This window comes from Topomyia yanbarensis, chromosome 2 (genome assembly GCF_030247195.1).
Source record: "Topomyia yanbarensis strain Yona2022 chromosome 2, ASM3024719v1, whole genome shotgun sequence".
NCBI lineage: Eukaryota > Metazoa > Arthropoda > Insecta > Diptera > Culicidae > Topomyia > Topomyia yanbarensis.
In genome coordinates, this window is record NC_080671.1 from 93,044,784 (window position 1) to 93,059,157 (window position 14,374).

Here is a 14,374-nt window from a genome sequence, read left to right on the forward strand (position 1 = left end):
AACAACACAGGAAAATTCATCATTATGGATATCATTTGAAAGGGTGTGATCGTTAGAAGACAGCAATTGATTTTTGACAACATTTTGAAAACCAAAATAGCCGCTACCGGTTTCTACAGAACAGTGAAAACTATTATAAATATGGATGTCATTTGAAAGTAATCAGAAGAAGACCGAAATTGATTACACGGTGCTACAAAATAGAACAAAATATATGTACGTTTCAAGTGATCTAGTGAAAATTGTAGGTTAAAAAGAAATCTTAATTAGGTGCTGAAAAAATTTCGGAACTTCGTGATGCAACTGGACGCACATAATCATTATTAAAATTTTCGTGAGTTAATAATAAGGAATATTTTACATCCCCAGTGTTGTAATTCTTCGAAAGACAAACTCACAATATCATATTACCTTACCAAAGTGACCCTATATACGAGATACAAAGAGTGCGGCATCTCACCTGACGGCGGCATCTCTCCCGAAATTACCCTATAAGGTCCAACCTTTGTCCCAATCAAGCAATGCGACCTGTAAAGCAAAGTTAGTCTTCGAATAGACAGTTATTCGAAAAGGAAAAGATTTTGTTTAGTTTTCGAGGTTTTTTTGTAACTCTGGGCAGCCGACTACCGAGAGTTTTCTAAACAAAAACAATTTGAACTCTAAACAGCCGGCCGTGGGAGTATTGCCTCAAAAGGTTAAACTTATTTGTGTAATTCATAGGATCGCTATTTATTTAGACAGATTTCGTTATGTCAACTCGATGATATATTAATTGGGGTGAAATTCACCGAATGATAACACGTAGTATGGATGAATAGTTATAATAGCGCGAAATGTTATTGATCAAAAAAAGCTCGTGACCAATTACGATACTTGAAATCGGACTCAATCTAGACATGCGTAGAATTTCCTTACCTATTGACCCATGATCATCTAGAGCTTGAGCTTGTGCGACCACCCCTGGCTGCTACTCCGTTATCGATCTGGACTAGCTGAAGTTGAACAGATAATAAGTTTTATGCTTGGGAGTAGCGAAACATCTTTCAATGTGCAACTCCTGGTAATCCGCCGGCCAGGCCCGAACGTAGGTCGCGGAAGGAAAGGGAAGGGAAAGGGAATGGTTAGTCCGATACTTGCTTTTGCTAGAGGCCACAAGTATCACAGGAGGAAAATATTTTTGTTAGTAAGAGTATAGAAGTTGGATCTACTTCTTCTTTATCGACGCCAGAGAGGTGACTTCACTATCTGGACTAGATATCGATCCACCAAACTCATAGGCCGGGGACCAACGGCTTTACTTCCCTTCCGCAGGAAGACGTAACCACAGATTTTTTCACCTCAGAAAAATCTCAACGACCTCGGCTGGAATTGAACCCAGGCCAACTGAATTGAGTGGCGGTCACGCTTACCACTCAACCACCGGCGCCGTCATTGACCCATGATCATCTAGACTTATCAAACTAAAGACGTATTGGTACTGATTATTCATGTTGGTGTTTTTATGCCTGGATCCGTTCTCATCTTCTCATTCAGCTACTACCGGCAAAAGGCTGATAGTACCCAGCCGATGCCGGTATGTGGACCAAATATGATCAATAGACCTAAACTCGCATGGAGCCATGAGATAGGAGGCTTGTGAGAACTATGTTATTTCACCGTTTGGCCTTTTGATCTCGCACATAGTAGAAACTAAAAGTCGCTCCGCTATAAATACCCTTTCACCTATCGCTTTGTTACTTATCCACAGGACAAACTTTCGTGTTCGGTGAAATTGAGGGACTCTCCTCTTGAGACCTGTTTTTTGGGAAATAAATGGCAAAGTATCTACTGGATAGATTTTGAAGCTTTATTTTTTATTTTGAAGATACATTTTTTTATTTTAAAATTTTTATTTTAAGGACCAGAAACTCCATTGATCTTTAAGCTGCTGCCGAGTAATACTTTCCATAAAAGTGTTGGTTAGACTGCCCAGAAAAATAATGAATTTTTGAAAACTTAATCGGCCCACCCCTGATTCGATTCCTAGTCCCACCAGGAGTTCTTGCACCAAATTTGAAGCAAATCGGACAAGTCTAGCTACCGGACCAACGTGCCTGAAGTTTGTATGAGATTTTTCGACAATTCACATGGAGAAAACCCACCAACTCGCATTTTTGCCGCTAGGTGGCACTGCATGCATCGTAATATCACTGTAAGTGAAAATAAGACAGATAATTTAATTGTTTACAACTTTGTCGAAGACTGCTAGTCAATCTGGCTTTGTTAAAAGAAGTTATTACAATTTTAACGAAGTGATGTCTGAGTCAGTTTTCCATGGGGCCTAGCAGTGCATGGTTGTGTATCAGTACTCGATTCGCACGAACTATACATTTTTGTGGAATAACCATTAGGTTTAGCTCAATAGTATGTTCAGAATAACTATACCACATAATACGAGTTATGTTTTAATTCGAAAATTTTAGTTCCAACTGTGACCGCATAGAGGGCGCCAACACTAACTTTTCATAGAAGAGAGATAGAATATTAAAATGTTCGGGAGAATTATTGCAAAAAACCTGTTCTACAACTTTGTGGAAGATACCTAATTTCTATCTCTCTGCGTTGAAAAGTTAGTATAGGCGCCCTCTATGCGGTACAATGTGGAACTAAAATTTTCTAACCAAAACATGACTCCTATTATTTAATACAATTCTTCTGAACATACTATTGAGCTAAATCTAACGGTTATTTCACAAAAATGTTTAGTTCGTGCGAATCGAGTACTGATGCACAACTATGCACTGCTAGGCCCTATGGAAAACTGACTCAGACATAACTTCGCTAAAAGTTTAATAACTTCTTTTAGCAAAGCCAGATTGACTAGCAGTCTTCGACAAAGTTGTAGACAATTAAATTATCTTTCTTACTTTCACTGTAAATAATACAATGCATACAGTGCCACCCAGAACTCCTGATCGGACTAGGAATCGGCTCAGGGGTGGGCCGATAGGGGTCATTTTTTCCTGTAACTCTAGTGTTGGTCCGATTTCAATACTTTTTCTAAAAATTATTCAATGAACATACCGGCATGCTGTTCCGTGTACGGTTCGCAAGATTTTATTTTGTTTCATGACAAACGTCTCTAATATGTTAAAAAATGATGTAAACAACGAATATGGAAACGTTAAAACCAATATCACTGTACATATAGATGACGCTATATACAAGGAACGTCTACACGGCCTAGTACCGCGCTCCAAAATAGACCACATTGAAAACTATTCAAACCTACGGATATGTAAATGGTTACTTGGAAAAATATTTTTCCTTGCATTCCCAACAATTTTAGGAAAAAACTAGTATATATTCATACACTATTCGTGAACTAAAAAAAGTTTTGTGAGTTGTTGTGATGATTTCATGATTATTTGGAATCCCATATTCTTTGGAATGTTGTTAAAATTAATTCTCAAAAGCCGTAAAGGGATTACAGTGCCGAAGCATTACTTTTTTTTCTATGTTGAACATTTTATGGATTTATTTGTGGGGAACATTACCTGTATATTTGGATGCTATGATTTAATGTTTTTAAACTGTGTCATTGTTATTCTAATCAAATAGCTCGATGATCCACCATACTCATTCTAATTATTTCTCACTCTATCGTATCTAGTGGCTTGTCCGTAGTATGTAGACATTTGAACTATTTAGTGTTAAGAACCCGCATGTTTTGACTTTTTTCTTATATAGTATGTTTTGTTTTCTTTCCTACCTTTCTCTATCTGTTGTGTAAATGTTGTGCATGCTTTTCAATGATCACCACGCCACGTATGTAAACAAAAAAAAATCAACACACCAAAATCTCTCCCCCCAAACGGCAAACAACTCAATCGATGTTGTTCGGAACCGCCTGACCACTCCCACGGATAATTTCGGTGCACATCTGGGATGACAAACGTCGTCTGATTGTCTCCGGGCATTGGATTTCGGTACCAAAATAACCAACTCGATTCGCGGCACGAACGACGGACCGATATCGGTTTCAATCAATCAATTACGTCTCCGGATGAACGTTTGACCGCCAACGCAACGGTGATGGCATCATGGCGCGTGTCGCAAAAATAAAAATGCTACACACGTACACATACACATACACACAAACTTACTGTCGTGACTGACTGATTGGGGGAATGGATTATTATTGCGCCGTACGTCCGATCGCGTCGCAGATGTTGACGAAGAAAGCGAAACCGATCTGGTGATCGAACGAAAATCGAGATCTTCGAAATCTCCGGACTCTGGGTTCCGAAGCAATCGAACCTCCCAGGACCGCAAGGTGTCAAGTAAGTAAAGCATGAGTAGTTTTTTTTTCGCTTACGAGGGATCACTTCTGAACAATCGTTTTGATTGATCTGTTTTTTTTCTAATGACTTCCAAAACTGTCGCGAGTCCAAAATCGAAAACAATTACATTCCGTTTTTATTGGAATCAAAAATCTAGTAGGAATGGATGTTGTTAGCAGTAGCGTTCAGCGTGATCCCACGTGAGAAGATTTCACATGTGTTCAACGTATAAGTAGATGTAAAAATTAAGTAGTAATTTGTACTGTGTTTTCCTTTCTTTCTTCCACCCTGTATATTTGTTGCACGCCATCACCTCCTACTACGTGTGATTTGCGCCTTGTTTGTCTGTTTGTGGGGCTTTGTGTACGCTTCGAATATATTGTGTTACCGGAATGAAATGTGCAAAATTTCTCACGCACCTACCCAACAACCTCGTCCGGACGCCGCCTGTGCACGTATCTGTACATGCATCCCATCTCGGTGTAAATCATCATGATCACCATTCGCTCCATTGTGCACAATGTGACGTAATTCGTTGCCATCTTCGCACCCGCAACACCATGTTCCATTCCCGACGCCGGAACCATTCTGCATGCATCCTTGCGATCCTTCCTTCTGAAGGCACTTCCACCGGTTCGGATCTGTATTGGGAAGCAACTGGACGACGCCGAAGCTCAGGTAATTTTATGATGCACTCATGTTTACAGCACATTGCGCATGCATTTCATTCGGTACTGTGTAGCTTTATGTATGTAGTGTAGTTTGTAATACTTGCATGTGGGGGGAGGGCAACGGAATTGTACTCTTTCTCCTGTACAGTCGCTTTTCGCGAATTCAACATGATTTTCTTTTCCGCTCCTGAAACTATTATAGTTATTCAAAGTCGCGAAAAGCGACTGTAAGGGGGTGGGCGTAGCGTATTGGTAAATCGATTGCCTTGTACGCAGCGCACCTGGGTTCGAGTCCCGACCCCGCACATAGGGTTAGAAATTTTTCATAAGAGATTTTTCTAACCCGAAGAGGCGAATGACCTTAAGGTTAAAACCTCTATAATCGAAATAAAAAAAAAAAAAAAAAAAGCGACTGTACAGCCTTTCAGCAGGTAAGTGATGGTAGTGGTTCCGTTCCCGAAGGAAGCTATAGGAATGTGCCTTTGGCTGCTGCCGGGTAGCCGGTTGTCGTTGGACGCTGAACGTATCATTTTGTTCATAGTCAGCAGGTTGTAAATTTTCTACCTTTATGACGAGCAAAGTGCCACGTTGACAGCAGTGTAAAGTGTGGTAGTGGCAAATGCTATAACTATTTCCTTCTAGCATTTTACATAATGGCCAGACTTGCCCAATAGGCGAGGGCATTTGAATTATTCATGAAAATATTTTATTTCGATGTGTTTCAAACATTTGAATTTTGATCATATGTTTTGAATACGTTTAATGTGTTTACGTGAAAAATACGAGCTAATTAGTTTTTCAACGATGCATGCCTTGACAAAGTAGTTCTCATCTATGAATGATATAAAACATGATTAACTACAGTGTTATAAACCACCAGAGTATAATTTTCAACTAGTGTGGTCAATTATTGCCGCCATTTCGAAAAAATGAGGATATTACTTCTATATTTATTTCGGATCTTGCTTCTTCAGGGTTCTTGTACGTTAAGTAGGATTAAAGTTCACGTAAATTCAAAATGTTAACATTTTTCGAGGATATTGATTTTGTCATTTGAGTCGGTTGAAAGTACCCGGACGCACGAAAACTGAACAATCACTCAGGTCGCAGGATACCTTCGGCTATCTAGTGCTGTAACTTCAGTTCTAAAATTCAGATTCTATTGATTTTTTAAGAAACGTACATTAGGAAAGCGCAAAAAATCAATTTTTTGATCCAATCAAGTAGATATAACCCCTTAACCTTCTTTAGGTGATAACTTAAAAGTTTGTAACAAATAAGATGTTAGCGGGTTCAGGAATCAGTAGCATATGGCTCAAATAGCACGTTCCCTATGTTGATCGGAGATTTGTTCCTTGCCATGATTTGCGTTTTTATCATTTCCCTGATGGGAAGGATTGGGGAAGTGGTGAGGTTAGGTGTAAGGAAAGTAACGACACAGAACAATTAAAACAGAGCATTCTGCACCCCCGGAAGGATGCTGAACGATTTGCGGGTGCTAGCAGAAATATTTTTTTTTTATTTAAACAGTAAGCGGATATATCAGCTCTCCCGAGGGGATATTGAGATAACAGATCGACAAGAGAATAGTCATTCAAATACGGCTTAAACTATAGCTCTTTACCATACTGGGTTAGAAACAATAGCATATCCTCGAGTTTTAGCTCTCTGTACATAGGTTCTTCTATGTATGGAGAACCAAAAATGCCGATACGCAATTGCATTACTGCATTACTGATATGAAGTTCCGTAATCGGATTCACAAAGATCACACAATAATACTCAGCACGCTGAATAGTATCCATGTGATAATTGAGTTTGCAATGTACAGTCAGTGCGCTGACGAGAATACTGCAATTGTGCTTGGAAAAATGCAGCAAATTCTTTGAAATTTTCGGACTCACATCCGGCAGAAAAGTCTTTGTTTGAACGCAAGTTTGCATACTACGCCAATAGTTGGCATGTTCGGATGCAGCCCAAGAGCGAATATTATCCAACTTATCGAAAGTGGTGAAACTGGTTCTGATCAAATAAAGTCAGTCACAGCGCCCGCCCATTCATATCCAATAATACCGGAATGACCGGGTATCCATAGAAGGTAGATAGCATTTGAAATGCTGAGAGGAATTCCACGAAGATCCGTCCGAAAATCTCCAAAATCGTGACCGACCATCTTATATTCTGATGGAACTTTAAAGGTTTCACCGGCATGGAAGACTAAACATTTTCCACAGTCAATAAGATTATTTAGACTCAAGCGCACCTTTTTAAAAGGGCGCAGATGTTTCTACGTGCATAAATTTCAAATTTTGTTTGTTTAGTTACACTATTTTATGCAGCAAAACTATTTGAATTACATGGAATGATTACTTTTTTACGAAAAAAAACACTGAAAAAAATGATGTATTATTTTTCACAAAAACAAAAATTTATGTTAAAAATTTAAATTGTAAAAAAATCCCTTTTTTAAATTTTTTATATTTTGTCAACAAAAACCTAAAGAGAAATGAAATATTTTGAATGTGATTGCATGATGGAGAACTAATTGGTAAAAAAGTTTTTCCAACAACAAATTTATACATGTTTTGAAATTTCATACTAGTTACATACAAAACTGTAATTTTATTGCAGAGTATAATTTTGAGTATCATTTTAATTCAAAATGCATTTAACAAAAATCTTCCAAAAGGCGATAGTTTTCGAGTTATTTAAAATTTTGCTCCAACAGAAACAATTAATTGTGTAATTATGCTCTTTTTAAAAGTTATTCGCGTTATCCCATCATAAAATGTCAACAATCTAATGTTTGTCGTTTTAAAGATGTAAAAGAAACTTTTTCAGTGTATTTGGATCATGGAGAAGCCTTCAATAAAAAAGTTTTCCTAACAACATTTTTTGTTATATTTTTATAATTCATACTATTTGCAATTTTATTTTTGAATACCAAAAAAATCATAAAAATCAATCAAATATCAATAAAAATAAAAAAAATTAAATCAAAATACGCATAACAAACATTTTCTGAAATGTAATAGTTATCGAGATATTTTAAATTTTGTTTTAACAACATGATTATCTTGTTTTTAACAACCTTTTCGTAAGTTTTTCGCGATTCTCCATCAACAACAATAGAAACGCCCCTAACATTTCCTGCAACTTTCCCATTGACATCAAGGCGATATTATAAACCATTTGAAAGCTATAGAAAAACAATCAAATTATTATCCAACCATGGGGCCTGATGATTAAACTATATAGTTGAATCATATTTTGGTTGTTTTCAGGTTATTGAGAATCGTAAATAACTTATGAAAAGGTCGTAATAAAACAAGATAATTGAGTTGTTAAAACAAAATTTAAAATATCTCGATAACTATTACATTTCAGAAATTTTTTGTTATGAGTATTTTGATTAAAAAAGGGGTTTAAAATTCCGAATCATATTCAAAAATAAAATTGTATTTTTGACTGCAAGTAGTATGAATTATAAACATATGTCAAAAGTTGCTGTTAAGAAAAGTTTTTAATTGAAAGCTTCTCCATTATCCAAATGCACTGAAAAAACTTCTTTTACGTCTTTAAACGATAAACATTAGATGATGGATTGTGATGGAGTAACGTGAATAACTTTTAAAAATGGCATAATAAAACGAATTAATTGTTATTGTTGGAGCAAAATTCCAAATATCTCGAAAACTATTGCATTTTGGAAGATATTTGATAAATGAATTTTGATTTAAAATGATACTTGGAATTATATTCTGTAATAAAATTACAGTTTTGTTTGCCAAATAGTATGACATTTAAAAACATGTGTAAAGTTATTGTTAGAAAAACTTTTTTACCAATAAGTTCTCCATCAAATTCAAAATGTTTCTTTTCTCTTTAGGTTTTTATTGACAAAATATAAAAAATTTAAGAAAATGGGTTTTTCGAAATTTAAATTTTTAACGCAATTTTTTTTGTGAAAATACACAACATTTTTTTCAGTGTATATTTTTTGTATAGAAGTATTAATTCCCTGTAACACTTTCTCAAATAGTTTTGCTGTATCAAATGCTGTAATCGAACATTTTTTTTTTTGAAATTAATGCACGTAGAAGCGTAACTCGTTCTCAGATCGTTTTGCTGTAAAAATGCAATAATCGAACAAAAAATTTTTGAAATCACTTCATGTAGAATCATCTGCACCCTTTTGAAAAATTACTCTTGTATCAAAATTCTTCTTTGCGTGAAAAGCACGATTGATGTTTTATTTGGATCAACTGATAGTCCAGCATGAAGACACTATTCCTCAACAACAGATAAGGCTTGTTGCATCAAATCAAAAAGTGTGTTAATGCAAATACCGGTGATCATTATGTGATAGTCGTCAGCGAAACCATACGTCGGAAATCCAAGTTCATTAAGTTTCCTCAACAAACCATCGGCGACAATGTTCCATAGAAGTGGTGACAGCACACCACCTTGAGGACATCCGCAGACACTCAGTTATCTCTACTTGTCTTAACGATGAGCACATATGTCGGTTGCTAAGCATTGAGTGTATCCAGTTCGTGATATATGAAGGTACTTCATGACCTCGTGCTGCTTCCAAAATGGATTCGAAAGATACGTTGTCAAAAGCACCTTCAATATCGAGAAAAACTCCTAAACTTGATTGCTTTCGGGTAAAAGCTTATTCAATGTTGTGGACAATATTGTGTATTAAAGTGCTAGTAGACTTGTCACGCCGATATGCATATTGCATTGCATACAGGGGATACTTGTCCAAGCTAATATCCCGAATGTAGTGGTCGATTAAAAGTTCCACTAATTTGAGAAGGAAAGAGGTTAGACTGATCGCTCTAAAGCAATCTACCTCCTCATAAGTGACCACCTTTGGGAATGAATTTTACAGTTATTTCCCGCCACGCTAATGGAATGTATCCTGTTGTAAGACTAAAAGGAAGAATGTTTTTCAAAACGTGCTTGAAGTATTCATGTCCTCTTTGTAGTAGATCTGGAATGATTCCATCTTTTCACGGAGAAGAAAAGCTTTCAATCGCCCATTTGATCGATTCGGTTTTCGCAATTCTACGAGCAATTGCCCAAGAATCAGAACTACCTGAAAAGAACTCGGGGGAAGTTCTCAGTAATGGCTCCGTACTGCCTGGAAAGTGTGTACCGTAAACCGGGGTGACTTTGATCACTGGAAACTTTTTTCGTAGATCGCTTATTAAACCAGAATAGTCTACCGAATCATTTTAGTTTGAAATGATTTTTACTCTAAACTAATGAAATATTGGTTTGTTATACTTTTTGAGTATTTTGTTCGGTTTTTGGGTACAAGACTACTAAAAACCGAAATTTGACTTTACCTTATTTTTACGAAGCTTCATAAAGTGTCTATATTTTATAAAACAAATAAATCTCAGATTTGAGCAAGAGTAATAAATTACAAGCGAGATTTTATTATCCTTTAGAGTGGGATGTACCAAATTTACTTTTAAGAGTTTGTTTATTTTAAATACAATTTTTTGTGAAACTAGTTAGCAATTATTTCAAATTTTTTTATGATAAAACTCGCAACTTTTTTTACTGTTCAATATTCCAACGTGTTAAAATGGATGAAACATTTAGTTCATTGATAAAACACTGAAATAAAACAATTTTAGCAGTTTTAAAGGTTTTCAGAATCTTTTATTCTAGTTGGACACAAATTATACGAATTTTGGTTACTCGAATTTTACAGTACATTGAATACTTTGTATAATACCAATTAACATCTATTTAACAACGAGTATCTTTCCAGAATTAGTTTAAACAAACATTTGAATGAAAAACATTGACATCAATAACTTAATGTGGGTGAACATGCAGGTTATCAAAGTCACCCCGGAACACGAAAACAGACTTCAACTTGAAATCATTTTTGAAAAAATAGCTGTAAGCGGACAATTTTAAGTAAAGCCATCCAATCTTGTTCTCCATACATCAGTACACGGTTTAAAAATATTTAACTTGAAATAAATGTGTTGCATCTAAAAATATGCAATGGTTACTTCGAAAAGTGATCAATATCACCCCGGTTTACGGTATGTGATAGTTGAGTACTCCGTCTTCGTCAGACGTGTATTCGCCATTAGCAGTTCTGATCGAATTGACATGAAAGACTTTCGATTTCGAAAGTAACTTATTTAATCTGCTAGTCTCGTTGAGACTTGAGACATTTGTGCAACGGCTTTTCCAACCAGTTCCTCTGAGCTAAGCTTTGCGAGCCAACTTAAAGGTCTCCGACCCATCCGTGTTCCTCTAGAAGCACGCATAACTTGAAGCGGACAAGACTTTTGGTATGCTGCTACTACGAGTGAGCTTGTTTTATCCACGACCTCATCCAAGTCACATGGAGATTTCATCGCTGGAAGAAACCTATGTGACGATATCTAACGAGCCGTTTAAGTGGTCAAAAACGATGTAATTATGATCAGATAATGATGGTTCGAGCTCGTTTGGTACAAGCCAGTTTGCCAACTCAAACGTAATACTGTCAGAGAAGAGAGTTACATCTAACACCTTTTCTCTGGCAGGTCGTGCAAATGTTGAGCGATTTCCTACATTAAGTATGTGCAGACGTATACTGCTTCAGTATTCCATCAATTCGGTGCCTCTTAAATTGATATCTAAGCTACTCCAAATTGGGTGATGGGCATTTGAAGTACTGTAGATTATGAGTGGAAATCCAATTCTGCCACAATATGATACATCTCTTTTTAAATCATTAGAAGGTGGTTCATTAAGCTGCATATATGCCGAACAATAGACGTATTTCTTTTTTATTATCAACAGTCATATTGACTGTGACAGCACAAATATCATGAGTTGTGAGGTCGGATATAAGACATGCGCCAATAGCGCTACTCGCAATTATACATGCACGAGGCATTTCACGTGGATTTGTCATGCCATTTTGTTGAAAGCTAGAAAGACTAGCAAAGTAGCTTTCCAACTCACAACGGTTCTAGAAGCTTTTCCTTCCTGCCCAAGGCGGAATAGATTCATAGTTGCTGTACATTTATGCTGAAGATTAATTTGTACTACTCTAACCATACTCGATCACAGTACTACAAAGTTCATTATCAGCACTTGTTGTACAGCAACTAGAAGATACTAAACACGTTGGCTTATATTCGTCTATAGCGAAATGGGTATTAGGGATATGACTACCATTCGAATCCCATGATTTGCGACGAATCAAACGTCCACTGTGTCAGAGATTCGTCTAACACAGTAAGGGTAAGACCTACGACATTCCGTGCGCGACTGGCATATTTTAGTCCTGCCAGCCATTCAGTCCTCGGCACGGAGAAACACCTTGATTTGAGGACTCCTGTTTTAAGTCGCTTCTTGCGACATGGGAGCAGGAACTCAGTGGGTCAATTCTTGATTAAGATACTTCAACCCGCTTGATGCCACACGGCCCTAGGCTGGTTTTGTCTGGAGAAAGATAATAGACTGTCATCAACCTCCTAGTTGACCCCAACCAAAAAAGCGTTATCTACGATATTTAAGAAATTATGTTGAACAGTAGTTTTTAGAGGTGATTCACAATTTCATATAACTCCGAGAGTATTACTTACAAATACAGAATCTTGGTCTTCAGTAAAAGTAGTCACAAAAATAGGTCCCTCAATATTGATATAGACTTCATCTTGTTTTTCATACATTCCACAAAGATGTAGAAAACATCTCACTTAATTAATCGCTGTAACTATGTCACCAAAATTAAAGTATTGGATCATCTTAAAACATCTCATTGTGGTAAAATTCGTCTTTTTTGCGTGAATAATTTATCGCCCGTTTTTGGCAAAAAAATACTCCAGTTGACATTTTATACTTGGTGGCATCTTTTGTTATCTACTTCCTACCCAAAGAGAGAAAGAGATTAAATTAAGAAAAATAAAGAGACCTTAGAGTGTTGAAGAGTACCCTAAGGCAGGCGAATGATACAGTAAAGACCCGTTTTTATCAGCCCCTTGGTGAATTTTTGGCTGATAAAACCTGGAAATTGATAAAATCGGGACATATATTTTTCTTTCTTTTTAAGAAACCAAAGCTCTTAAAATAGTCTTCTTTAGTCCCTAGATATAGCCTCATAACTTTTCCTGATCATTTAGTCTTAAGGGGGTCTAACAGTGCAAAATAAAAAAAAAATAAAAAAAAATGTTTTTTGCTTATTTTGGATCTCTAAGATAAGAAAGATATGCTCAAGAAAGGATTTGCTCGAATTCAATTTGGTTCGTCTGCTAGAGCCCATCAAACTACCAGTTATAAATTTTCATATGAAGCTGATAAAATCGGGTCAAAAAGCTGATAACACCGGGGATAGCTAAAATCGGGGGCTGATAAAATCGGGTCTTCACTGTATTGCTAGCGATGTTATCTATGTGTCGTATCGTGAAGTCGATTTTGACGGTATGGATACCGATGCGAGTTTGAATTGCTAAGACCTATTGAAGCACGGAGTTGATTGTTATTAAGAAGCCCTTGCTTTTGGCAGTGAAGAAGCTCCGACAAAATCAAGTCTGTAGAATAACTTCCTCCGGTAAAAAATAAGAATTTGTTGGAAGGATTGATTCTCGACGCAACAATCTAGGCTCACTGTAAAGACTTCCTGAAGGTTGAAGCACCCTACCCTTTTTGGAACCACGCAATGTTAAAAACAAAATTGAAAAGCTCGATGAAAGCCAAAAAAGCAGTTATTGTTGCCGGATCGTTGACGGGTTAACGAGAGAAACATCGATGAGTACTATCTGGGCGACGGTCCGAAGTATGCGAAACCGAAACAGTAATTACTTACGAAAGCGTGAAAATTTACCTCAGTGACTAAGTTAAAATGACAACTTACACAAGTCTATGTATACACTTGTTTTTAAGTATCATCGTAGAAACGTCAGCTCAACGCGATTATTAATCGTTCAAGCCCGGAGACCCCACCTCGGTCCATGTCGTCATGATCTTCAGTTGAACCAGCCTGAAAAAACGTTCATATGTACTAGACAAAGAGTTTCAGGGTGATATAGCCGGATACTCTAGTGATATTGGGGAACACACTCTCTTCTAACATCTAAACCGTACACTCAAAAGTAAACATTAGGATCGTGGTCCACGCGAACAATCCATCAAAAACAGATATATACACGAGAAGTTAAACGCGACATAGAAATGCGAACACGATCAAAGCCGCTAACATACAAACGCTCGAGTTTTGCGCGATAATACAAACCTGTACAGCGAACATACCATTGTTATTACGCACGCCCACGTGCGCCCGCGATCTCGCAAGCATATAAGCTACACGGTGGTTAACTCAACGTGTGTTAGGCCTATTAAATTTATAAA

At 36.9% G+C, this 14,374-nt stretch overlaps 1 protein-coding gene across 21 annotated transcripts in view; it reads left to right on the forward strand.

The window, feature by feature from the left end:
* Nucleotides 1–14,374, forward strand: part of LOC131678835 (restin homolog) — a 289,770-nt gene that overhangs the window by 171,383 nt on the left and 104,013 nt on the right. For 17 of the 21 annotated variants that reach the window (XM_058959209.1, XM_058959221.1, XM_058959223.1 and 14 more), the window contains 2 exons: nucleotides 4,209–4,322; nucleotides 4,944–5,000. The exons of 3 other annotated variants lie outside the window; for them this stretch is intronic. In XM_058959209.1, coding sequence (XP_058815192.1) covers nucleotides 4,209–4,322; nucleotides 4,944–5,000 — 171 coding nt within the window. The remainder of the gene's footprint in view (nucleotides 1–4,208; nucleotides 4,323–4,943; nucleotides 5,001–14,374) is intronic. One more of the 21 variants, XM_058959222.1, reaches the window with a different exon arrangement.